Source organism: Lichenostomus cassidix, chromosome 2 (genome assembly GCF_008360975.1).
Source record: "Lichenostomus cassidix isolate B80296 chromosome 2, HeHo_3.0, whole genome shotgun sequence".
Classification (NCBI taxonomy): Eukaryota; Metazoa; Chordata; class Aves; order Passeriformes; family Meliphagidae; genus Lichenostomus; species Lichenostomus cassidix.
Window position 1 is genome coordinate 86673445 of NC_139482.1, and position 24955 is coordinate 86698399.

The following is a 24955-nucleotide window of genomic DNA, read 5'->3' on the forward strand; positions in this document are numbered from 1 at the left end:
TATCCATCTGTTAGTGTTGCATTCAATGTGTTCTCTATTTTGAAACTTATAAACTTGCATTTTAATATGCATGTAAATGGAAATAATTCAAGAACAGCATCACTGGGCTCTGATTTGTTGTGAAAATGTGACAACCACCATGGGGCAACAGACAGTGTCGAAGATAAGATTACTTAGACAAGCCCTGAGAACATGTGAAATCCCAAAAGGAAGGATAGGCTGCAGATTTCATACACAGGAGCAATAAAGAAAATCTGCACTCAAACAATTGGTTATGTGGCATTGCATGACATGAGAGTGCAAAGGTTTATTCAGCCAATTAATCAAGACAATCCTCTTTCATAAAACTTGTTGCAAGTGAAATATTCCTAGGAATTTGTGACTTACTTGGTTTACTTTTTTTACTGTGGTATTTATGAAAAAAGTATACGCTGTATTTATATAGACCAGACACTTCCCATACCTGCTTGATCGCTTAGCGAAAATTCAAGCTGCATCCATGTGTGATTTCTTAGATGATTTCTTTCCTATCAAAAAGGTCAAAAATGTAATTCTTATTTCCTTTTTGAATAAGCCACAGTAAAACCACATAGCCAAAAATGCTTTATTTCACCATTAGCCATATAACCAAAACGCGTAAAATGGTGGCTATATTTTTGTTCAAAACAGTTCCAAACCCCGAGAAAGCTATACTGAAAACATTAACCAACACTTTATTCCTATAAAAATAAAAAAGAAAAATTATACATTCAAGAGGAGTCTACACTTTTAAACAATAAATTAAACTTTGTAATATCAACATCAATTTACATTTCAAATGATTTAAAAGTACAGTGTAGGATACAAAATAATCTCTTTCCTTACCTTCCAAATACATCAAATACATTATTTAATTCCTTTAATGCACTGGCACCTAGGATCTTAGAAGAAACTATAGAGTGCTACAGGAAAAGAAAGAAAAAAAAAAACATTAAAAAAAACCCCAGCCAGAGTCTCTGAATGAATATCACCTTCCAAGATTTTGCTGACAAAACTCTCTGACAAAAACGCTAACTGAACTTGTATAAAAATACAAACTTAGTGACTAGAATAGTGAAATCTTATTCAAAACTTGCAAAAAAACCCAAAAAACTTCAGCTTTCCCAAATGCTAAACAATTTATTCCAGTAATATAAACACATTTCCATGTCAGTTGTAATCAAAGTCAGTTTTAGCCAATACGTCATTTGTGAGAATGCACAGAGGGCAGATTTTTAAAGCTTTTATAGGACTGTCTTGATTATATACCTTGTATCTCTCTATTAAGGTTACACAATGAAGTGTGAAAACCTAAATAAATTATGTTTAGTGCTCACTGCACAGGTGACTGGAATGTAAGCATTGATACTTGTTATTTATTTTGAAAAACCTGGATTAGAAATAGATTTACATTTGAGCGCCCATACTAATTACCCACCTAATTTCTACACACAGTAATTTAATTCCTGCTAAACCTCAAGTTTTCAATCATGTATGCAAAGCTCTGAATTAGAAGGGCACTGATCAGGACTAACTCAAGTGCTGCCACACTCACATGCTGCTTAACTGAGGCAAATGAAGCCCACTGCAATTAGTACTGCTGGGCTGAGTTGTTTTTTTCGAATGGAGTGCTTTGATATTCTTGCAAACTCATACAGATACACCTGATCTCGCTTTGAACTAGAGTACTCAGGTTAGATAATACAAGTACAAGCCCACTAAGATCAGTATAGGCTGTGGATTTACTCTGCAGGATTTCTGTCTCTTCCCTAAGGAAGGCAGCCCTTTCTCCTTACTTCTGAATCAGGATTGCAACCAACCCTTTGCAAGAAAGATGACAAATAATCAGGCATTTGGGCTGATGATGCACTTTCTCTGCTTTAGTGGCCACGCTGCATACTAGCTGAGAACCAACTTGCTTTATGAGTAGGTAAGATGTTACCACAGCAAAGAAGGTACCTCAAGCAGCTAACCTTTTTATTTTTGCAGGAAAACCAGGTTTTGTTCCATGTAAAAGGTACGTTTGGTATAGAATTTGGTAAATAGGAATTTTCTACTTGAAGATTCTTTTTTTTAAGCATGAATTCTAGCTTAGTGCAAGACAACTTCCTGATGCTTGAGAGAGCAAGTTCCAAGGACTTCCTATTTACAAATGTTTATTGTGCAAAAGGCTGACAGAAATATGATGCCACACTGTTTTAAGTTGGTAGCTGATGTTAGGCAAAGTGGTTTAATAGCTCTAAAAAAGCATCTGCTTCCTCTTAAGCATGCAGGGCAACCTCACCATTTACCCAGCCATATTTGGGTTTCATTTATGTCTCAGAAAAAGACATCAAATGAAAACAGCCAAAATAATTTTTAAGCAGAAAATATTTAAGGGGTCTTTTTTAATGTTACTTAAGAGCACAAACCAGTATATGAGGAATATGTTCCACTTAAAATTATTTTCTAGGTGATTTTGACAAAAATTAAATCCCATTAACAGTAAGGCTCTTTACAAAAGAAATTGCTCCATGAGAAATGGTTTGTTTGAAAGAGAGAAGTGTTGTCCAAGAGGAAAAGAAATCATGTATTTCCCACCCCTACTTTATCTGTTAAAAGCATTTTCATGTTCACAATGTTTGATGTTTTCTTTTAAGTTAAACCCAGGTCTTATCTGCCCTGAACAAAACATTTCCTACATGCTTTTCCAAATATTTTTATGCTTTCTAGCACTGCCAGCTAGTTTAAATTCCTCAGAAAGGAGATCAGTTGAGACAGGTCTGAACACTACATTGCCCCTTCAGCAGGGGGAAAAAATCTCATCCTTTCTTAAGCAACAATAACATCACTTTGTCTGTCTGAGACAAAGCCAGTTTTAGAGTTGAGGACAACCTCAAAGTGATTTTATGAGGCAAAACAATGACATTTCAGGAAACAAAATCATGAAAGCCAAGCAAACAGAAGTTGAACAGTAAACTGAAGTGTTTCACTAATGCCCATTAAAATCAATGATTTAATATTTTAAATATGACTTTAATTAAAGGTTAACCTGCAGCTAAGCCCAAAATAATGCATAAACTAAGACTCTTACCCAAGTAGTCTGCAAACAAATTTGGAGAGTCAATAAACCCACATTCTACTCTCCATTCCCACAGCCCCCTCTTGAGATGAATTAGTCTTTAAAAAACAAAAAAAAAACACCAACAATTTTTCCTGGTCTCTAAACTACAGCCAAAAAAATTTAACAATGTCAACAGTCCACACAATTAGTTTTTTCCATAATATTGATCCTCAGCTTTTGCTCTTTATATGAGTGGTAAGAACACTATTGTCACACGGTTAGTCTGAGCTGAAAAATGGTTAAATCTATTGGCATTATGTGCTACTTCCTTTTAATTCAGAGAAACTTTTTTTTTATTAGGATGACAGCTTTCAGTGATTATAGATACTACAAGCTTGTTTGAAGCTTATACATTGTTAAAGTACACTAAAATTAATCATATTGCATTAGACTGCCACATTTAAACTGTTGATGTAAACGATGGTTAAAACAGCATCAGTTTAGATGACACTATTAGTGTCAGAAATTAAATGCAAGAAACCCATGTAACCAAAATATTGTGTATTATATAATGAATTCATCATTCACTTGGCTTTAAACTGCCTTTGAACAAAATATTTAATGACAACTTTACCTTCTACATAGCTTCAATTAGTAAATGCTTTTAACCAAGTAGACTGGTTGCAGGTTACTAATTAAAATACAAACATTTCCCAGCACATGTTCTCTAGAAAGGCTGAAAGAGTAAAATAAACTTGCACTTAAATGCTACATTTCAGAATAGAAAAATAAAGCCATTATCATTAAAATAACTATGTTTAAATTATAATTGACTGAATATTACCCATGTGCATCTAATTTCAACATTTATGCTTTTAGTCTGACACAAGAATACTCTTTACAGGGAAGAGCTTTTGTTGTAAAACGGTATCATACTATACTTGTAATAAAGCCAATGCATAGTTCATTAGATAGTTCAGAACTAGAGTTCTTTTGAAATACATATATATTTAACCAAGTACTGCACAGTAGAAAATAGCAGGGAAAAAGGAAAACCAACAGTTAAAAAACTGAATGTATATGAAGAATTATTGCTGAATTTGTGGGTACATTTTGACTGCATACAGTTTAGTATCAACACCTAAAAGACAGGATAATTAAAAGCAAACCCCTGGATTACTTTCTTTTTCCCTGCAAAACATCACCACTATTCAAGGTTTGGTTGTATTTTAATGATTTGTATTTCATACAACTGGTTACACAAAAGGCATTCATGGTTTAGGGCACTGTTTTTCTTATTTCTAATAAATAGCAAGATCTGTCCCTTTCACCACTGTCTCAGAAATGTTCCCCTGTGAGATTTCTGGAGACATGCTGAATAGGCAGTTTAGTTACTTCCATATCAAATATAAAGCCACTAGGTTAAAATTTGTTTAATTCTGTAGAAATAAATGTTAGTGTATTTCACAGTGATGAAAACCTCAAAGGTTTATTGCTCCCTCTTCATCCCCCACCACACCAGACATTTTGAATACTTATTTTCATGATCATGCCAGCACAGGAGAAATCAAGATTAAATTGCTTATGAAGGTCATATAGAATCTTGTCTTCACAGCATTTTCTGCCATTTGCCAATTCCTTGACAATTAAAAACCTTGTGGTTACAAGTTTTAATTCCCACCAAAAAAACCCCAAACTTATCAATCAAATCTATGTCTTCGCGATTTCTTAATTTTCGTGGAAACAAAAGCTGGCATTAAGATGTTTTCATAATTAAGCTTTCATTGCAAGATCAGATCTAAGGCATACTTCATTCAGTGCAAAGTCATCACTCACTACAAAGAGAAGACAAAACCCCTTCAATTCTCCCCTATGGACCCTACAGGTACATGTGCAAAACCCAGCAAGACTGAAATAAAGATGGACACAATATACAAGATACTTGTGTAGTTAATACTTCTTCTAAGGTATTTTAAAAAAATCTTATCGAGATTACTATTTTTATAGCTTTCAGTAGTCTCTCCATGGCCAGCAATTTCAAACAAGTTATTAAAATCCAAGAGCTCCCCAATGGTATTACCAAACCCATCCAAATTTACCGGAACAAGAGCAGCATTTGTCATCACAATATGACTGTCATCATTTCAATGCACACATACTAACCTAAGTCAGGCTTATACCATGTATCTTGAGACTGCAGTTATATGAGGAATACATTTACAGTGCTTTGGTAAGTACATATTCAACATGAAGAAACATAAATAGCAATTGGAATATAGCAATAACCTTAAACACAAAGAAACCATGAGTACTTCCATGAAAGACACAAATGTCACAAAGATGCTCTAAATATTTTCTTTCAGTTTATTCTCTTGCCTTTTTTCACTTCTTGACAAACTATTAAATGCAAGTCATGCCAACTGCAAAGGATGACTCTGAGACCTGGGCACAGCAAAACTTAAAAAAGAAAAAAAAAAAAAGATGTTTTAACAGACAACAGGCACACACATAACAGGAGACTTTTGTACTTTTGTTACTCTTCCAGGAGACAAACATTCTTTACTGCCCACTACTTCTTTCATAGGAAAGAGCCATTAGATTTTCTCCCTGCTCAATATCCTACCAGCAGCAAGCAGCCTGAACTTGTGCAACACTTTTCCACATGGATTTTTCAAAGAAGCTTCCCAAGTAATTTGTGCATGTCCATTATCATTTTACATTTGGATTCACTGCAGATTGAGCTACCTGATGCAATTTAGCAAGATAAGAGTGAACCAGAGGTATGGTCTTTTGCCTTCTAATCTATGCCCAATCAAGCAAGATGACAATGATCCAAAATACTGCAAAACACTTCAGTTGAAGTGAAATTTGGAATGCAGTACGTAAGGTTGAGCACAAACCTATTCACCCTTCAACCAAACAAAGCCAAGAAGGTTTCCATGTTGCCAATTACCCTGCACATCCCAATTAAAACTCTTTTGATCTATAAATAGTAACCAAATATCTTCTTCAGCTATAGCTAATAACGTAACCTTGGAAAAAGGACCAAGCCTACAAAAGACAAGTCAGCAATTTAGCTCATCCTACATTCACTTTCTAGTTATCTCCTGGGGGAAAAAACCCATAATCTTCCAGTAATATGAGAGATGCATATTGTACAGCTGTGATAGTTTCTATAATGAAACTCCAGCTATAAATGATTATATCCATAATACAAACCATAATTCTAAAATATATCTGAATATGTGTGTGCATATATATCTCTCTGAAAAAAATTATCTAATTTTCTCTTTTATACATATAAACATCTGGCTAATATGCCCCATAAAAATTTTTTCTTACTTAGGACTAAATTTTAAATAACAGAGTTTTAAACAGTCCCTTAGAATATTTTCTAAACACTATTAAAAATTAATAACTATCTCAGGTTAATCAAAAAGCACACACAAAATAATTTAACATTATACAAATGTGGTTACATTGTTCAGAAAGTCCAATTCTCCCATCTGAAATGAAATAGAGACCAGTGTACCTTAGGGTGAATTATTCATCAATATACAAATTCATTTTCTCTTTCCACGTAAATCTTCGGTTGAATTTAGCTGCATTTCTGTATAAGCAAGAAACACAGTAAATCTGCAGAACTCTTGCAAAAGTGAGTCGTGTTTCACTGGATAAGAGGGTTTTTGCTGGCAGGCAGCAAGTCAACATTTCATCACCATCTGAACACTAGCAACACCTGTGCCCTTGCAAGCTTCACACCTTGAAATAGCAGCAACATATTTGATGGGTTCAGTAGTAATTTTTCTTCCAGTATTGGATTAGACTACTTTGCATATACAGTAAGTCAAAAGTCTAGTACTTGTGTGCAACATTAATCCACATTTACATCTGAGAACTCATAAATACACATGGAAACAAACATGACAGAGAATTAAACCTCGTTTTAAGTTAAAATGTTTTCAGTCCACATATAGAAGCAGCAGTGAAAAACAAGTATAAAGGAGATGGACAGCAGAAACAGAAGAAAAGGGGTGCAATAACTAAAACTGTAAGAAGTAGGTCACTGTCAAAAGGGCAAATTGCAACTACAATTGATCAACAGAAGATGTAGACTGTACCATCTGCATAAATGCCTAAATGCAGCATTATTTTCACATCCCATACAGTAGATGTGATTTCTAAGCAGCATATTATAACCGCTGGCATACTCACTAACAGCTTTACAGTAACTGAATACTAAATTTCTCCAGCTCAATGTACAGTAGTTATGCATTAGCCTTTAAAGCTCTTTGTCAGCCTTTTAGTAAAGGTTACATTTCCATGGATATTTAGTATCCCAATAAGAAAGTTACAGATATTCACCTTCGATGAACTTTCATACAATACAAATACATTAGATACCTCCTTAAGCTGAATCATTTCAGTAATAGGAGTTTTCTTTTTGCTATTGCAAAGAAAACAAAAGAAACTTTGTAACTTCCAAAGTAAAGGGTGTTTTAAGGCAGTAAAAGATAAGTGTTAAGGTTTCCATGATTGTTTACGGTGGTCTATGTGAATAAAGCATATTACACACAGTTGCTGTCATATATTTATCTATGTGACTTTGTTATACTGTACATGATTTAGCAATCTTCTTGAGAAATTTAAAGTGCCACAGTTCAAATGTGCTCATCTGTCTTTCCATGGGCTTCTAGTCCATTCTAGTTGCTTTCAGAAACGAGCCCTTGCTTTACTTAAAGAGCAGTTTTTTTAGGTGAAAAAAGAATTCATCCTTCACTGCTGTGCTAACTGGAATCCAGTGGTCGAACCAATCCTTCTTTGTAAACACGAAGAATAGCTTCACAAACAAATTTGTATTGACTCTGTGTAGGAAAGAAAACACAAAAACATTTATGGATGTTCAGTTAAACTGCTGATTAGACAGTACTATCAAATAGGACTGACAGTCCAACGGCTTCCTTTTTCCCTGAGCAATGACAGGAGAGGAGATACAAGGATAGGAAGAGAAAATCCTACTTTCCTGTCTGTGTTCACAGTAAACAAAGCTAACATTTACTCTTCCTTGAAGGACAAGCATTAAAAATCACACACCACGGAAAACACATTCCCCAAAATTAAAAGAATATGTGCTTAATTTTCAGAGAGTAGGAACTATTTATAAAAACTATGTGCGACTTTTCTGACTAAGTTTAACTTTATATTTATGTTCTTTACACATCTCATCTATTTTGGGGGTTTTTTTGTATTTATCTGATTATTTTGAGTATCCTGAGTTTGCCAATCCTGCAGTTTACTGGGCACATTTAAGTTACAAGAAAAAGACTGCATTTTAAGTTCCCATATAGGATACATAGGTGCAACTAAACCTAACTAAAACTCTTTCTTTTTTCTAACCCATCTACAGAACTGCAGAAGAAGGAGTCACTTTATTTTCAATTTTTGATCAGACCACAGATCTCCTTTGTAACAGAAGGGGATCAAAACCTTTCAAATCAATATTTTTGAAGATCAGCAGCCACATTAATTCCTCTCTCACTCAATGTTTTGATCTCAATTAGATCTTAAAGTCTTCAAAAATTAGTTTCTGTTTTGCATTGTACTATTACAGAGACTATTTCTTCCACGACTTTGTGATGTAACTATTTGTTAAGAACAATTAGCCTGCAAGCCTCTTTCTAAAAAGGGATACAAGGAGACAGTATCAATAGGACTAGTGCAGGACTAAAAATCCAGGTAGCCTGAATAAATTTTTATGACTAACACAACCCTGAGAACACAAGATGATTGAAATTAAAAAAAAACTTGCAAAGATCAGAGAAGTAAAGCTTCAAATTTTTCAAATCCATTTTTCCATCTTTGAAATATTCTCCCAGCTGCCCTTTGTATTGTCAACTGCCACCAATGCTTCAGAAGCATCTGGAAACATTCCCCCCCACTATTTCCCAAAGGGCAGGACTAAAAGATAACATTTTGACTGTGAAAGACCTCAGGTTGCCTTTAAATACCAGCAGTTAAGAACGTTAATCTTGTCCCTAACATAACACTTTTTTTTTTTTAAATACAGAAAAACCTAAGGAAAACGGGAAGGTGGAAATGAGTTTTCTGCATCTCAATTTTCCTGGCTTTTCTTTCAACCTTTCAGTCAATTACTCCCACCCTCAATATCACTTTGTTCTTATTTCGTAATTACCTTAACTTTTCTCTCAATTGTTATTATCATTTCCATATTTCTACTGCCTGAACAAGCCAGGTGCTGTATTTAGCTCTCTGTTCAATACTTTTAATAACTTGTGTGATCAAGTTACTGAACAAATAAAAGAATGAGCCCTTCAGGATTGCTTCCACTGACTCAACCTCTGACTACTTGTTTTCTTTGCTCTTATCTGTTGCACATATTCTTACTGCTCACTCAGCTGGTAGCTAGTTATATTATGTACATCCTAAGCACTGTATTCTGCATTGTTTAAATATCTAATTTCTCTTTATTGGAACATATTGGGAATCCTAATTTTTTTAATGAGAGGCCATACAGTTACACCAATTTTGTTATAGCTTCATCATTTTGGTTGAAGCTTTTGTTTTGCTGTTCCTGGTAACCAAATTACTGGTCTTTGAGAAACTACAGCTTTCACATGATTAACAACAGACACTAAACTGACCAATAATAATAGCTCTGATGGGTCCATTCTTACTGAGTATGCCCTGTCTGATATCAACTCACAACATGCATCTGGCAAACTGTAATCACCTTAGAATTGTAGCACACACAAAACCCCACAGGGCAGCTGAACATGCTTTAGGCAAGGCTATTAAAACTGAACAATCCCTTTATTACAACTGAATAATCTCTAATGGCTGCTCCCAGAAAACCTAAGTGGAATATCAAATATAAGCAGTGAGGCTAGCTGGAATGCAGGCATGGGAAGGCAATAGAGCACCCAGGACAGATCGAAATATTAACATGCAGCTCTCTGGTATTGTTTTTTTTCACAGCTGAGCTTGCTTTTGTGTCTCATTTACAGCACAGTATGCCAGTTTTGCTCACTGGCTTTTCACAACAGTATCTGCCTGCTTCAGAAATAACAAGTGAATTTAGTTTCACAGTATTGCTGCTACAGATCATCTCTCTCCTGATTGTGCTGACCAGTAAACTGTGTAAAACAGCAAGCAAGGTAAAGAATCCTATTTTAGATATTAATTTTCCACACTGGGGGTCTGACTACAGGTGTATTTTTTACTATTCTCTGTATTCTTCAGCTATGTCAAAGTGTGGAGTGAAAGGATAATTCTGGCTGATTTCTCTTGGAACAAAACGGACTCGGTCTTCTGGCAAGCTGAAGTTTACTTCAGGTTTTTACATCTGATTCTCAAGAAAAGGACCACCTCTAGAATGTTGAAGCTTGGGATTGCTTAGGTAATTTTAGAAACTGAGGGCTGCAGACAGGTGCAACTCCAGAAGTTAACACTCAGCTTCCTTTAACTTGAAGCTAGTGTTCTTCACCTCATGACCACCTTTGTCATCAGCTCAGCATCCACTTCAGCAAGGAACAGGCAGGTGACCCTTCAAACAACTCCCTTGTCAACCATAGAGTCCAGACTCTCTTCCAGAGAGATGAACTCCTACTGCAATGAGCCCGAGTCCCAGCAGCACACAGACAAGCTCTGCTCACTGATCACTCCAGTGGTACACAGGCAGCTGCAGATCCTGACACCTTTGTGCCCTTTGATAACACAAGATTTCCACCACTGCTAGTTCCTGCAGTCATCAACATCTTAGCGCATAGAATTTGTCTTCTTAAATTAACTTTTCTGTGATCAAATGGATTTGATTTCAATGCACTTCAGGCATTTTCTTTGGAAGATCAGACAGAAATGCACAGTTTTACTGTTGGCTGTGTCTAAACCCCCTAACTCTCATTTCTCATAGGGCATTTAGCTTTCCAAGATAACCCACACTTAGAATTCTTGTCATCCAGCCTCTCCTAAAGAAAGAACAGGCTCTCATCCTTCATCCCTGGTCTCTAAAGTCATTATGTTGATTTCCAAACCTGACACAAAATTGCCCTCATGGTCTCAAGTCATCTTTGACCCACTTTCATCTTAAAATCACTGTCTACTTTCATGTTTCAGTTACCGATGCTACAGAATTTGCCCTTTGTTTTTATCAAACTGGGTAGAGGCAAAAAAACCCCAAAAAATCCATAACATGTTCTCATGGAATTTCTATTCTAAAGTAATCTATTGAAAAACCACTTCCTGTTTTTCAAACCAGGCCACAAACACTTTGATTTTAGCTTCAACTTAATAACTTTCTATAACGCTCTGTACTAGAATGAAAAGCAAAAATTTATTCTAGTTTCTTGCAGAGAATTTAGACAAAGGACCATGAACAGATGATCAGTACAAGTCTGACTTTGGGCATACTGACTACTTGCAGTGTATAGGAATCAATTATCTTTTCATGGCAAGATAAGAAATATGTACAAAATAGATAAATACATACCTCACTGGCAAAGCAGCCTTTGCCACCATGCTACGTTATGCTAAATTTGTAAAGTTTGAAATATAATGGCAACTGAAGATCCATACTACTAGATCCTTTAAAAAATTTTTTTGGACTGTTTTATAACTTGCCAAATGCAGTGTATATAGAGAAAATTATGCTTCCTCTCCATCACTTACTGATGTTTGCACCATCATAGCTCGTTGGTCTCGCATTTTCCGTACAATATCCAGTGGATAAACAGGTTGGTTCCTTTCAATTAAGCACATGGCTGTTTCCATAGTGACCAACACACCAGTGCGACCAATTCCTGCGCTGTGAAATGCAAAAGGAAAATAGTCTGTAAAATTAGGGTTTTGCAATGCACCAGATTTGTACCACAGCCTTAACAGCAGGATGCTAAACAGCCTTGAAAATTACAGGAAGACCCTAGTAAAATTCAAAGAGAGTGCAAAGTTTATTTTTATAGAAACTTCAGTACTATTTTCTGGAAATTGCCAAAAAGAAAAGACTTTTTAATAAAAATAAAACTAAAACCTCATTTAGAGTAAAAGCATTTTTAAACAATTATAAGTGCTCAAATTGTACTGGTTTGGTATTTTTGTCTTTAAAAAGGTAAGATCTAATTGACTGCTTCTATGACACACACTTGAACAGCAGGAAAAAAAAATTTGCAGTACTATTCAGAATGAGATTACAACAGTGGCAGAGGATAAAAATCAGAGAACAAATTAAATTGCAGATTATCAGACCTGTGATAATTATGTGACTAAGCCATTTCATGAAAAGGTTGCAGGAGAAAGGCAGACAAAGTAAACTCAGCCTTGAGATGTAACATCAGTGTTTCTGCCTGCAGCAGTAAATGCTCATATTGCACAGTTTAACATTTTCATCTAATTTAAGAAATCTCCTCTCTTGCAGATAAACTCTTCACATCGAATGCTTATTCTAAGGCTGAAGCAGATCTATAATCAGAATTTTAAAACACAAGTACCTGCAGTGAACAAGAACCGGCTCATTCTTTACTCTCTTGGGCCTCATGCACGTCACAAACTCCAAGAAGTCCATGGAGTCATCAGGAACACCATGATCAGGCCAAGCTACATACTGGAGATGGGTTACTGTGTGCTGTTGTTCTGTCTAAAATACAGCAAAATTTTCAAAAAATGTCCAGTCTTATGACTCCTGTATTAATGTTTACTAGATACAAGTCATATTTTTCACAGCCAGTGTTTTCTGCAGATGTGATGGTGTAGAAAATATTTGTGATTTTAAAATTCAGTGTGAAATATGGACATAAAATTCTTAGAAAGAATTCATAAGGCATAGCAGTTTCTAAATACATGAGGTATCAAGTGTAACTTCTGTGATCTAAACATTTTAATTTTTTTGATTTATTGACTCTTGACCCATTATACTTTGACATCATTGATCCACCTGAGGTAAAACAATACAAGACAGAAGCATAATAGTACTACACAATAGTTTAGAACTGGTTGGAAGAAACAACTGAGAACAGCAGAACTATTGAGAACAATAACAATGCAACAGGGGTTTAGGGTTATACAATCTATTGTAAATATGTCTGTGCACACTTATTCAGGTATAACAAAGTTGCCTGCAACACTTGCCAAATCTGTTAGAAAACAGTATGTATATCATTCACACACACATGCTCATTGTACATATATGAATGACATCTGTACGATCTGCAGGAGGACACTTTTCTCTATGGAAGCAACATAATTAGTTAAAAGATTCTGTTGTACAAAGAGTTCTTTTTTTGAATCAATTATATGTAAAAACCCCACGGTTTTGCAGAAGTTCCTTCAGTTTAGCTTTTTGTTAACTTTGATTATGAAATCACTCAATCATCTTTGCATGCAGATTGGGCTCAACTGATAAGTTAGAGATGTAAGTAATGATTAGGGTGGGAAGGAAAAGACCTAAAATGCTCGTGAGTTCTCCTGCATCCTGCAGTGAGGATCGTGCTCTTTACAAACTGAGACAAGTCTTCTCTTTCCTTTATTCCTTCCACATACTTTGCAATAGTTCAGCTGTTACCTGCATTTTATTTATGTCCATTACCAGCCTTAACCTTTGACACCCTACTGAAATAAAACTCTCCTTTATCACTGGATTAGTCTATAAAAGCTGGGCTTTCTTTAGTGGTCCACACAGACATGTTTTTGTGATGCTAGTGACTTTATAAGGTTTTTCTCCTTTTATGCTCACAACTATTGAAACATAGGACTTGTTTTAAATGCCTTCAACTGCTTGTTTTCCTCTCCCACTTGAGGATGTTCCACTCCCAGGGAACAGGCTAGTACAAAAGATGGAGTAAGTACTACCTATGTAGTAAGTAGAATATTAGGAAATGCATTTATTCCAGTCAAAGCAATTGCAGAAATTTTCAACTGCCTACAGGGACAAAAAGAAAAATGACACAGCTCATCTCATAGTTTGCTTCTTAAAGGCAGAGCCTGAGCAATCATCAATTAAAAAGGTCCAGCATAAGGCTCAAGTGGAAAATGTAATCTAAGATTAAAACCAAGCTCACTGTAAAACAAATTGCATTGGGACCTATCATCCAGGTCATTAAAAGATACACAATGACCAGGATCTCTCACAAAAAAGCATGGCCTTTTGCTACCCAGCTCGGCTCAGTAGAAAAAGTTGACCTTGATGAAATGATTACGGTTCACATTTTTCTGAAATGCCACAGATTGAAAAAAAATACAAAAACATGTCTAGAAAAGTCATTAACAAGTCCTCCTTTGAAAATCTGCACTTGCTTAATCAGAACCTCTTCAAAAGGGAAATGAGATAAAGCAGCAATTACACGTAACAGTTTGAGCTGATTTTCTTAAATCACAGATACTTGAATTACAGCATCCTGGTGAAACAAAGACTTGATTAATTTGAAAATTATCCAAGACTGAGTATCCAGTGGCCTTCCATGTGCTTCAAGAACTTAAAGCTAGATAATATGGATAAGTGCCAGTGGCACACCTGAGAAACATTGACAGTGATCTGTAGAAGTAAAAAGTCATTTTACAAGCTCATAACAAAAGAAAATGTTAACCCAATTTTTACTTATCAGTACTTCAGGCTCAAATATAGCAAGTTGCATTTAGTTAAATAGTTTGAGCTGCATTTAGCTAAATAGTTTGCAGACATTAAGTACAAAAAACATGTTACGTAAGATTTATTCAGAGTGAGAATACACTTTAAGAACATGCACTTAGTCCTCAGAGTTGCTGCTTTTGGTGTAAGCATCTTCAATTTCTGTTACACGCCCTAATCATCCTCAGGCACCAAAGAGGCATTTGTCAGTTACTTCAGGTATACCTCAAGTTTCAGTGCAGTTTCCTAATTATTTGCCATTTAACATAACCAGTTTTGAGTCTTCTGGTTGAGCTCTTCTGACATGATTCAAAATGCTGAAACATGACTGTTCTGCCACTTTCTTTTCAAAATGCATAAGTATTTTAAAACACTATTTTATTAGCAATTTAAACCTAATGTAAAGAGTAAATATATATAAATATGTTAGAAGCAGTTTTCTAGGTCTAAGTTTTATGTTGCATGCAGAAAATAATTAAACAGTATTCCAATGAAGTCCAGAGTTTTGAAAGCTATTTTTAGAGGGATTTTTGGCTTTTTTTAAAATATAACTTCTTCAAGTCTAGTGAAAGTCAGTTCTTAAATTCAGAAAATGTCAGCCAAATAACACCCCATGTGGAAATAACTTACGTTAAAAGACCATCACAGCTACTAAAATCTGGCACTCATACATGAAAAAAAATGCTGTAGTTACTGGTTCCATAGTTAGCCCCACAGTACATGTTCTGTTAGCAATACTTATTTTTAAACACTATTCCTCCCAGATCCTGCTTCTTCATACAAACCTCATAATGGAAAATAACAGGTAACTTCTCATTACACTCAAGTTACTCATCAAACCATTATTCTCTGCAACTTGGTTGAAGTCTTTTCAACAATTTTTTCTTTTTGCATTGAGGTTTTCAATGACAGTCATCCTAATGACTGATTAATGTATAGCTTTTCTTCATAAAAATCTAGCTTATTAGTCCTGTTTTATGAGTCTTGACTTAGAGAAAGTGAGACAGCAAGAGCTGATTACAGTTTGGTTGCTATTTTTGCCTAACTTCACCTGGTACACCTTGCTACTCCAAAATTATTTAATTTTTTTTGCATTCACATGGACTGATTTCAATGGAATTTATGTATTTGGTATTTCCCCAAAGAACCTTAAAAATTACAGATTAACAAAAATAGCCCAAACAACAGATTCCAGCGACACTTCAGGATTATGTAACTTGCCCAGTTTATCATGAGCCCTTTGACTAACATTTAGCTTCTTCACAGCATTGATCCACATTTACCTAGTAAGGAGCTACAGAGGTCTAAGAAACCATGCTTGTCCCCACCTGCTTGCTATTGTGCTTCTGATAATGGTTATTGTCATTACAGCAAAGTTGTTCAGCGGAAAACCCCCCAACAAAACAATGTACTTCTCCCTACCCCTCCTGGGCAAATTCAAGACATTAAACTACAGCAGCAGCTTCATTGTGGTTAAGCTAACATCCTAGATTTTGCTCTGAAACACATGATCTTTTCCAGTGAGTCTGTCATTGGGGCTGAAACTCCTGACAAAGAATAGCGCTGTCAGAGGTAATGCTTCAAATGGCTGCTCTAACACTTGCAATACTGCAGTACTGTCAAGTCCTTCAGCCACAAAAATATCCATTCCTCATCTTTCTGCAGTTTGCAGCCTTGCTTATTATAATTACATCAAAAGGCAAACCTCCTCGTTTCATTCTCCTTAAATGACAGACTCTCCCTGATTAATAAATGATTTGTGTGCTCTTCAGAAAATCAACACACAGAGCTTAGAATCATAATACTCATATAGAAAGAAGGATATTTAAGCTTGAAATGTCAACATTAATTCTTACTTTTCTTATAAACCAAGCAATAGATTTTGCATTTTAATGTTTCAGTTAATGTCCTTTTTGTATAGGTTATAATATAATCTTTAATAATGAGGAAAAAAAAAATTACAGTGTAGAGCTACATTAACCCTGAAATGGTCTTTTTATCTTCTAAGCAGGAAAAGGTGTGCTCTTTGCCAGTGAGCTTCACAAATATACCTTGAAATCTGAGTCTGAATGATTGGGGTTAAAGCCCAGTTTCTAAAGAGTAGATATTCTGGCAAGTAGCATTTGGCATTTCTTGGACAACTGTTCACACATCATCATGATTCTGCACACACTTGCCATAACACTTTAACTTTTATTCTTTGGCTCTTTATCGTTCAAAACCAGTGACATTTAATGGCCAATCATATGTTGCAAGGCATTTATCTTAAAGGAAACTGAATGAAAGCTTGTTTCAGGCTTCTCATGCTCTCTCTTCAAGGATTAGAAAGAAATCTGTATCTTGTTTTACAAAACAGTGCACTGTGTGATGAATTCTGCACTCACACTGCACGATTTCTTTTGTTTGGTCTGTTTGTTCTGGTCCCCAAAGTGTTCTGAAGCTTTCTTAAAAAAATAAAAAGCCTCAACCAACCTCAAAAAATCCCCAAACTTAGTGCTACAGTATAGCTTTCAATCTTGGTCTTGAAAAGAAAGGCAGGAAATGAAACTTTTCTTCATTTTATGAGACTTAGAAAGGTTTCAGATAAATAATTTGAGAGACAGAGACTAAAACTTTGTGTACATGTAGTTTTTCTTCTGACTGACACTCAGTCAGAAGACTTTTTTCTTCTGTGCTGACATTCAGGTTTATCACTTCCAGATTAACTGGTCAAAATACAGAAACAAATATGCTGCTCCCTGTCTGCGTGGTTTCTCATAGCTAGAAACTGAAATACTGTAAACTATCTTAACTGAAAGACCTTTAAGTACTGACATCTGACATCTCACATGTTTATGACTGCAAAGGAAAACTTAATCATATTCAAACAAATTTGGATGCACTGTCAAGTGAGAGAATGTCAAGTTACAAATATATGACACTAAAAGATTGGTCATCTTGTTGTAAGGACATGATTAAATATTATACTCTGAAACAGATATTGCCTTTTTCTTGTTTACTACTTACTATTACTACTAGCAATTCTGGTAAGAGTAAAGTTACTTAACTATATAGAAGTTTAGAACACTGACTAAAAATCAGCCTTTGGTCAGTATACAGCGATTTCTTACACATCTTATGATAGCACAAACCCTTAATCTTTTTAGAAAATACATGTGGCCATAGAATTTTGGAAAATATATGAAGACGGGAAACATGTAAGAAATGCAGGTGAACTTAGAAACAAAAACCAAACTTCAATCGCTCCAATTCAGCTTGTGGGAAGTTTAAATGTGACCTGAACACAGATTTCACATCACAAGATGACATGCTGTGTTTTCCCTTCTCTTTGCTTTCTACATCACTAGAAATTAGCATGAAAGTATGAGGAGCTATGGAATATATGTATCTTTCATAAAATTGAGCACATTTCAATTGAGATATGTATGGATTTTTTTCTTTTATAAAATGTGACTAAAGACAATGAAAAGGAACTGGTGAGATTCTGCATCTTCTCTCAAAACAACATTATTATGGTTCACTTCTTTATTAGCTGTTGTAGCTGCACATGCCATTAACCAAGTGACCCATATTTCATCCTTGAAAAAGCAGAGTTATGTAGGAAAAAACTCTCATTATAAATCAAAGTACTTGTGAAGAGTCAGTGATTGCAAAACTGCTTCAAGAAAGGCACTAAAGTTCTTTATGATGCTTATTGCAGTACCTGTACAGCATAATGTACTTTAGAGCTTCAAAAAGTGTCTTTGATGAAGCTCTAAAGCAACAATCACAACATGTTGATCCATATAATACACATGTATTCTATTTTAAAAAATATGTGTGTGTATATGTAGACACACATGTATATTCACACACAGAGATATATATACATTGTCAAACACAATGTCTTCATCTACCCATCTATAAATGTACTAATTCAGCTTGTTTAGGGATAACTAAAGGCAAGGGGCATTTACCTCAACATGTGTGATGACCATTTCTCTGACAACATAAGCTATTGTGCAGTCTTCAGAGTGGCATCTGACCCGGAAGCAGCCATATTCCATTACATCTGGTGGATCAGGCCAGTACTGATGACATTTGGTCTGTAAAGAAAATTAAGCACACGTCAAAACTGTACACAAGCACTTCTGTTTCCAGCCTTCCCTCCTATGTCGTGGTTCAGGGAATTCAAGGAGTGGTGTAAAATCTCTGGTGAGATTTCTTGATACAAATTGAAAAATAACAGGACAAAATAGGCTAGATTCTCCATAAATTTCCGTTTTAATGATTTACGATAAATATTCAGGTAAATTGGATGCATGATGCTTGGTCTGCTGCTTGTATGTAATTGCTAAAATGACTTCTCAAGGCATAAAGTGGGAGAACAAAGATGGATTTATTCTGTCTTAAGAGAAGTGAAGTAGTAGGAGGCAAATTTATAACTAACATTAGCCATCCAAGAGCAGGTTACAGCAAAGGCAGAGCCCCACTTTTCTTGAAAGTGAACTATGAAAAGACAAGAAGCAACTGTAAAGATGCAACAAGGGAAATTCTGATTAGATGTTGGCAAAAAAATTCCACAAAGATGGTCAAGCACAGAAACAAGAAGCCCTGTGTAAATGTGGAACCTCCACTTTTGGAAATAATTAAAACTTTGACGTGACACTGCAACCTGCATGAAGTTCAAAGCTGTTTTTGTCTGTAACTTTTAAACTGATAGAGAGTAGTAAGAGCTGGAATTTTTGAAGTGTTAAAATTTTGTCATTCTATCTTTAATACGGCTCAATTTTCAGAGGCTTGAAATCGAAATTATAATCATTATGCCTGAGATTTTTACTGTGGTAATTTATCTTAACTAATTTCCCCTTCAAATTTAAGCCAAAATAATGTATCCATTTCTAAAAACATGAACATTACTGTGGAGAAAAAAGAAAATCCTGTAATACAAATCTTAACACTATTGGAAAGAGAGAATGTAAAACCTCTAGGCACTGGGAAAAGGTTTGGCACTTGCTAATGGGGAGACTATTGACAAGAAGATACAAATTTTTCTATCCCTGAAAGTTCACCCACAAACTGGGCAAATATAAATAACTTCTGAAAGCAAAAAAACTCAGATAAAGTGTCTCGTGTGCAAAGGGACCAGCAGGGTGATCAGAAGCTATCAATATGAGGAAATGAATGCAGCAATACAGTCAAAAGATGAAGGGAGCAGTTTTATGTATGTCAGGCAATGTTCCATAATGTCTGCTTCCATGAGCAGCTACATAACCTGACCATGGTTAGAACCTAATTGGTGCTCAACTGTCCCTCCTTACATCTCAGTCTTTATGCTGTTTAAGACCTCAAATACTCACTCTCTCGCTTTCTAAAAACATTGGCTTTTGACTGGGATGACAGATAAATTTGATAGCATAGGACAAATCACACAGGAGTTACAGATAAAGGCTGCAGTGAAGGCGTACAGGATTCATCACCTTCTCCACCTCTAAAAAAATCCAACTGTTGAGTTTTTGGCTTCTAAGACTTCAAAACCAATACCTTCCCATTTAATCTATAAACTTAATCTTTAAAACTACAAAGGACACGTTAAATTAAAATACACCAGATTTACACTGTACAATTCCAAAATTCAAGGAGAGAGAATTTATCTAAACATAATTAAAAGAATTATTAGAGCAATCCTAGGAAAGAACCTGAGGTGTAAATAATAAGCAAGCTAAATTCTGACCACCACTAGTAAATACTACAATAGCAGACTCCTTTTTACAGTTAAGACTACAAGGTTTGCTCAACCCACTCAGTGCTTCCAGACGTTTGATGAAATTTTTGGAGAGAAACTGCCACATGGAGCCAAATACTCAAGGGGAAAAATGACAGCACATGGTACCTGTCTGATCAGCACAGCAGAGTGAATGCTGTGATTTCTGTTTATCTAACAACTGGTTTGTTCTCAAAGCAGCATACCAAAAAGCAAGTTGAGGACTATCTGCTCCCTCTAAGTAATTCAGAAAGCATGGCCTTCAGAAGAATGATTCAATAGAATAAGTTTACCTCTTTCAGGGTTATTTAATCATATCAATGGAAAAAAGTTCAAAGGCACAGTACATTTCTTCAGCATACAAAGAACCTGGGCACTTACCCGTCCTCGTTCGGTGAGAGTTGTTAACATGATGATCAGTGACAATTTGTGATCCCAGACGACTTGCCAGAAGTGTGCACATGTGTGTGGAAGAGGCCCCTGAGTAGCAATGTACCGGTTCACAATGTCAGCAGAAGGAATTTCCATCTACAGAGTGAAAGAAAAATCCTATTTTAAGTTCACCCTCACTACTCAAGTACTGTTTGAATTCAGCATTTCATTTGAACAGGAAGCTTCGAGGGAAGGTTAGGCAAAAAACTAAGGAATAAGACAATCGAGATCAAAATTTGTTATGTGAAAAACTCTTAAATCATTAATTTCAAACAGATGTAAAGCACAGATTCTACAGGCCTTCATGATGAACTATGAACAGATTAATAGTGAAAATGTACTTGAAAACTTGAAGCTACAAAGATTTCTAAATTTTCTTTGTTATTTAGTAAGGAATGATGGCAGGGTTTGTACACCAAAGGTATACCAACAAAAGCTGTTTATTGCCTGATAACACAGGCAGTTAGTAATTGACTCTCTGATTTAGGTGCTTAGCTTATGTATCTGACAAAAATACATACACATTTTCCCCTCTTTTCCCTGGCTCCCAGCCTACACCTGATTGATTAGGGAAATCAAGGCTCTAGTTTGTCTTCTGGATCCTTCATAGCACAGTTGGTAGGGCATAAGTGGTTCTAGAGGGAAAAGTTTCGTTTTATGGACAACCTCAGCATGTGAAGTATGTGAAAAAATAAAATAATTTTTATTGGTTAATGACTCTCCACATATCCACATGGTAGCACTCACTGTGTATTAGGATGGTCACTTGTTTCACAAGACACACTATCTTTTACATTACGAAACTTTACATCTTTAACATTTACAAATCCCCAAAATTAAAACAAAATATCCTTATTCCCTAAAAAGCCAAATATAGTCTGCTTTAGTAATATAGAAAGTGATTAAATGCAGGTCTCTGTATGACTTACATTCACATAATTTGCATTAATGTAATCTTCATCTCCTTGCAATATTATCCTTGTGGCATCATCTGCACACACACACGCACAAGAAAGAGGGAATAAAATTAGCAATTAAAGAGACATGCTTCCTCTCTATTAAGTTAAAAAAAACTGGGGAATTGCATAGATGCAAACAGCAGAATACAAACCAAAATAAATTACCTTTTAGAAAACAAAATAAATCATTATATGACTTCAAATACATAATGAAATTTTTAATCAGCAAGTTCAATACAGCAGTTTTAAAAAGCAAAATAGGCAGAAACTGTACTTTAGACTCACAAGGTAGAACATCTTTGTATCTATTCTTGTCCATATTCTGAGGTACCTTTGCACATGTAACAGCCAATCCTGGTTTCTTTCTATAAAGTTGCTGCAAAGTAGAATGAAAAATTATAGGATTTTGAGGGGTCTGATTATGCTATACACACAGTAATTACATTCACACAAAAATACATTAAAAAAAGAAAAAAATTCCATACTTTCTTTAATGTTTTTGCTATCCTTCCACAAAATTCACTTCAAAGGTTTTTGTATTTAGCATGACAAGGAAACAACATGTGAGCATCATTAGTATAAACTGTTTCTCTGCAAGTTTGCCTTTTGCTTATAAAACTGCAGACCAAAAGGACAACAGTGGTTGAGGGCGGAACAAGGGAACAATGAGTGGTATCAGAACAAAAAAATAGCTGCAAACTTATTTTCTAGAATTAACTATAATACAAAAATTTCAGAAAAAAAAATATTCTCTGGACTAAACCCATCCATTTCAATCCTGCAAGTACCTAAAAAAACAAAACTTCAATATACCCCAGTCTGTTCACATGTGACTTCTTTGTTTTTGGCCAATCCATTTGTTGCAGACTTTATCTGGAGCCAATGTGGGCATACCAAATGGAGTATATATAATGTGTGTATTACCAAAATTTTGAAGTTGTTGTTAGATTAATGGTTGGACTCCATGATCTTAGAGGTCTTTTCAAACCCTAATGATTTATGCTTCTAAGTACATCAAACAGGACAAAAAAAAGGTACAGAGGGGAAAAAACAACAACAACAACAAAATCAAGAAATGTAATTATACAACTACAGCTTTTGTGTATTAAATCTACATGAAAGCACCTTACAACTGAGTGATTAACCTGGCTGTGCCAGAGTTTTACATCCTTCACCAAACACTTACAAAGAGCTCATTTTGTCTTACATGTTTAATGAAGATTTTGAATAATGTTCGATACATAAAACGGAATGCAATAGAAGAATAAAATCCCCTACTTTCTGGTTGAGAGAAAAAGAGCAACACACAAAAATATTTATTCTACTGAGATTTACTGGACCTTAAAACTCTGTATCACAGCTCACCGCATTTTTCAACTTATACAACATAAACAAGCCATGTGAGAAGAGAACTTGATAATATATGGTAATGGAAAAGCTTCTATCTGCTTTAACTCAAGTTCCACTTTACTACAGCCAGGTTGCAATTTCTGCCTTTTTTAGGAAGACAAGGAAGAATATTTTAAAGTCAGGAAGAATAATTTAAAGTCAAGTAACCATTCTCAAGCTCCACTGTTGCCTGGCAAAGAGTCATTTGCTATTGACAGACTTCTTAAATTCTGGTTTAATGGAGGAAGATATTCTGGAAAAGCTTCGTTATTTACAGTCTACTGGCTAATTATTTACTATTTTGCTAAAGTGAATGGAGAGCCTGAGAGGCACCAAATCTGATGAGGAGACTCTGCAATTGGCTCTGCTTCTGAAGATCACTAAATAATGAATTCAAAGCAAGAAGGCCACTAAGCTGTCCCCAGGTTTATTAGATTCTAAAAAGGTCGTGTGCTTTTTCTATAATATCCTTTTATGAATACTGCCATAAAAGAATAAAATATAGGATCAAATATCCTATTAATATCATAATATCATATATCAGAATATCATAAAGGATCAGAAATCCCATGAAGTTCACTACAGGAAATTTGTGCTTAAATTTAGTCTAAAAATTTTAAAATCAACAAAGTATTGAAAGGTCAGCTCATATTTTTGAGCTACTGCCTCAATAGCCAACAGATTCATTGTAATTGCTGCACTGCATCCAGTGCTGTGGATTTTGAAAAGCAATTATGAACCATTGCCTACAACTCCCTAAAAGCAGAGGCATTTTTATTTTCAGAAATCTTGGAAATAAAGCAAAACTCATAAAAAGAGTGGTTATACAATAAACAATACCACAACTCTTCAACTAGTACCATTAAATTTTACAGCTTTAAAAAAAAAAAAGGGTGAAGAAAAAAATATCAAAAGGGGAAAAAAAGTTATTGCTGTTCTACAAGTTATCAGTGACAGAATGGGTTACTCCAGAACTCAATGCCAACTTTATAAATCATTATAAAGTAGGGCTTACCGAGAGCTACTACAAATGTTTGAATCCACAACAGTAAAGCAACCACAAACATGCATATGCTGCACTCCCTTGCCATTAGAGAAGCAGATGAATTATCCCTTGTAATTTCTTACACTAACACTGAAGGAACTAATTTAATAAAATATAAAACATTTTATTAGTCAGTTTTCTATGACATTCTTTGCTGACATATTGGAAGAACATAGAAAAAGAACATAGAAAACAAAAAAACAAAGTACAAGACTGAGCTCTGTCAAAATGCTTCTACTCTACTCAATAAAACAGCTGCAGAAAAAACACTGATTTAGTGAACTTTAAATATTTGAGCCAGAAACACATTAATTCTAACACATTTTTCTCAGCAGAGAGCATTTTGTGTAAGACTGATAACTCATAACCCAATTTTAAATAGTGAAGTGTGAAACTGATGGGCAAGTCAAATTGTTGCTCTCTTGAGGTTAAGAGTGAACAGGAACAATGAGACTTGCAATTAATTAAAACCCCTGCATTAGTCTTTGGTCTATACTAACAGCATTAAAGAGCTGAGCATTACCTACCTCAAACTGAATAAGGACAGTCCCACTCTCCAGCCCTCTTCTAAGCTGCTCCATAGACTCCTCCAGAGTGTCACCACCATATTCCGAACTGACAGCAAGTATAGATTCTGGGAGAGTGTGGGAATCAGCTTCATCTTCTGATTTGGGCTCCACAAACTGTCTAACTA

At 35.2% G+C, this 24955-nt stretch overlaps 1 protein-coding gene across 5 annotated transcripts in view; it reads right to left on the bottom strand.

Moving 5' to 3' along the window:
• Positions 1 to 590: 590 nt before the first annotated feature.
• Positions 591 to 24955, bottom strand: part of PTPN3 (protein tyrosine phosphatase non-receptor type 3) — a 162781-nt gene continuing 138416 nt past the window's right edge. For 4 of the 5 annotated variants that reach the window (XM_085052267.1, XM_085052265.1, XM_085052268.1 and 1 more), the window contains exons 20-27: positions 24789 to 24955; positions 22113 to 22203; positions 21798 to 21859; positions 20818 to 20964; positions 18650 to 18778; positions 12562 to 12707; positions 11747 to 11882; positions 591 to 7926 (exon numbers count right to left, since the gene is read on the bottom strand). In XM_085052267.1, the coding sequence (XP_084908393.1) occupies positions 7849 to 7926; positions 11747 to 11882; positions 12562 to 12707; positions 18650 to 18778; positions 20818 to 20964; positions 21798 to 21859; positions 22113 to 22203; positions 24789 to 24955 (956 nt within the window). In that variant the 3' untranslated portion in view covers positions 591 to 7848. The remainder of the gene's footprint in view (positions 7927 to 11746; positions 11883 to 12561; positions 12708 to 18649; positions 18779 to 20817; positions 20965 to 21797; positions 21860 to 22112; positions 22204 to 24788) is intronic. The other variant, XM_085052266.1, reaches the window with a different exon arrangement.